At 41.1% G+C, this 2,182-nt stretch overlaps 1 protein-coding gene across 1 annotated transcript in view; it reads left to right on the forward strand.

Moving 5' to 3' along the window:
- The first annotated feature begins 455 nt into the window (after positions 1-455).
- LOC138001334 (bone morphogenetic protein 1-like) overlaps positions 456-2,182 on the forward strand; it is an 18,402-nt gene continuing 16,675 nt past the window's right edge. Inside the window, exons 1-2 of the mRNA XM_068847985.1 lie at positions 456-486; positions 967-1,338. Of these exons, the coding sequence (XP_068704086.1) occupies positions 456-486; positions 967-1,338 (403 nt within the window). The remainder of the gene's footprint in view (positions 487-966; positions 1,339-2,182) is intronic.

The raw sequence follows: 2,182 nt of genomic DNA on the forward strand, positions 1-2,182 counted from the left end.
GTGCGGAGGCTCCATAAAACATTTGGAATTCGCTTTGCCATGAAAATGCGTTCCGTTTACTCATGAACTGGACATACGCATCAACACAATCTCTTAAGACCTGAAACGTTTCAATTGTTGAAAGTTAAAAGAAAGCCCTTATTTTTCCAACCAAACAGCTACCGCCATCTTGGTGTCACGCAAGGCAAAATTCGGAAATTAAAAATGCTGTATTTTCAAAACGAAAGACGCTACGGCTAAAACACCCTGCGAGCAGAGCCTCCTTTTGTCTTTACTGAGGAGGAGAAAAGTAGGCTCTGCCCGAATCGCGTCAATTCTTTGAAGCCGCCGCAGCCCGAGCTTCTGGACTAGTCAATCTTGTTTTCTCTCGTCAAACCGGTTTTTCCAGTGCGAGCGTCCGTTTAGTGACAAAACCGATGGTTATAATTGAGCCCGCTGTACCATGAAAAACCAAGATGGCGGCGAGATCTGGCATATTTGGCTTGGGTTAGAGACTGTATCCTGGCAACATGCAGCGCATATTCAATAAAGATCTTCCTCGATTCATGCAGAGCCTTTCTCGAGAACGCCAAAATCGAGCAAGCAAAAGAAAGGCTCTGCTTGTAGGGTGCGGCTGAAAGAACTTGTGAAAAGATTTAAATCTAAATTGTCTTCAAGGTAATGCAGGTAAATTCGCAATTTTCATTTTAATATTTATTGACGTCACGTGAAAACGATCTGTCTATCTATCTACGAATAAAACAGCGTGTCTCTTGGGGCGGACTACCACTTTGGGAGCTTTTGTTCGGTTTGCGTCCCAAATATCTAGGCGGGATTAGTGCTGATTTGAATTTTATCACGTAGGCAATAATTGTACGGAGGAAAAGTGATGAATTGAACAATCCATTTCGCTTTTGCTGAATTCAAGGTTGAGTATTCATTGTAAAATCAGGAAGGATGAGAAGTTTGTTTCACTTTCACCAACAGAGTGTAAAGACAAGCAAGTTATTGACCTGGCGAACGAACCAAGTGGAACAATCCATGTAATTAACTTCACTTCTACGTACTACAAAGGGGACATATATTGCCTCTGGAGATTTGAAGCTCCTTCCAGTCAAAAAGTATTGATTTACTTCACTTTTTTTGATATGGGATCTAGCTATTGCTCATTCGCTTCCGTTACAATATCAGAAGAACCACGTTTCGGGGAAAGAGAAATTTTGATGGAAGCATGTGGGTACAAAACGCCTCGTCCAGTTATAACCTCGGAAGGATTAGCTGAATTGACGTTTCATTCTATATGGTTTCAGAAGGGGAGGGGATTTGTGGCTCACTATAAAGTTCTCAACAGCACGACAGGTAGGTTAATAAGGACTACAAATAAGAATCACTTGCGTCACGAGTTTGAAACACAGTGCATGTTGATCTTTTTCCAGTTTGAATCGTAATCCGGCTGAAATATGGCACTGAACCAAAGATTCGTTGGTGTACTGTAATTTATGGTGTGTCAAAATGTGAATTTCAATATGTCATCTTAGAGTTTGGAGTGTTCATTTAAGGTCATTATCTAGGGTTACATACATCGGATCCTTTTTAATCTAATTAAATTATTATTGGATGCTGAAAGAGTTCCAGTAAAAGCAAGTGCGGGCTAAAATTTGCTGTTATCATAAAAACGATAATCAAGTAAAGCTATGATCCTCTCAGCTAAGTACGCAATTTTAGCAACTGCGTAGAGAAGCCTGAAAAATTCAGGACTTCAACGGGGTTTGAACCCGTGACCTCGTGACACCAGCGCGACGCTCTAACCAACTATGCCACGAAACCACTGACCTTGGGAGTTGGTCATTTGTGGGCCCTAATGTTCCCTTGAGGAATGATTCGATGAACGAAATGATTTATGAAGTGAATCATATACTGAACTGCGGATATGAAATCAAGTAAAGCTATGGTCCTCGCAGCTCCCAACGTCAACACTAGTATTGAGATTTTCTTTTTATCCATAGCTTTTAATAGTTCGCCAGTGACAGACAGGAGAGCCGTTTCAGTGGAATAATATTTACGATTGCCTCTTTGAAATTGTGATAGCTTGTTGGTATAGTCTAAGAACGTGACAAATTGTCTGTGAGCCAACCTTTCGTTTAGTTTGGATAACACCGGTAGCAGTGACATGGGCCGATTGTTACATGGGTTTCCATCATCT

Source organism: Montipora foliosa, chromosome 4, assembly GCF_036669935.1.
Source record: "Montipora foliosa isolate CH-2021 chromosome 4, ASM3666993v2, whole genome shotgun sequence".
In the NCBI taxonomy this organism is placed as follows: domain Eukaryota; kingdom Metazoa; phylum Cnidaria; class Anthozoa; order Scleractinia; family Acroporidae; genus Montipora; species Montipora foliosa.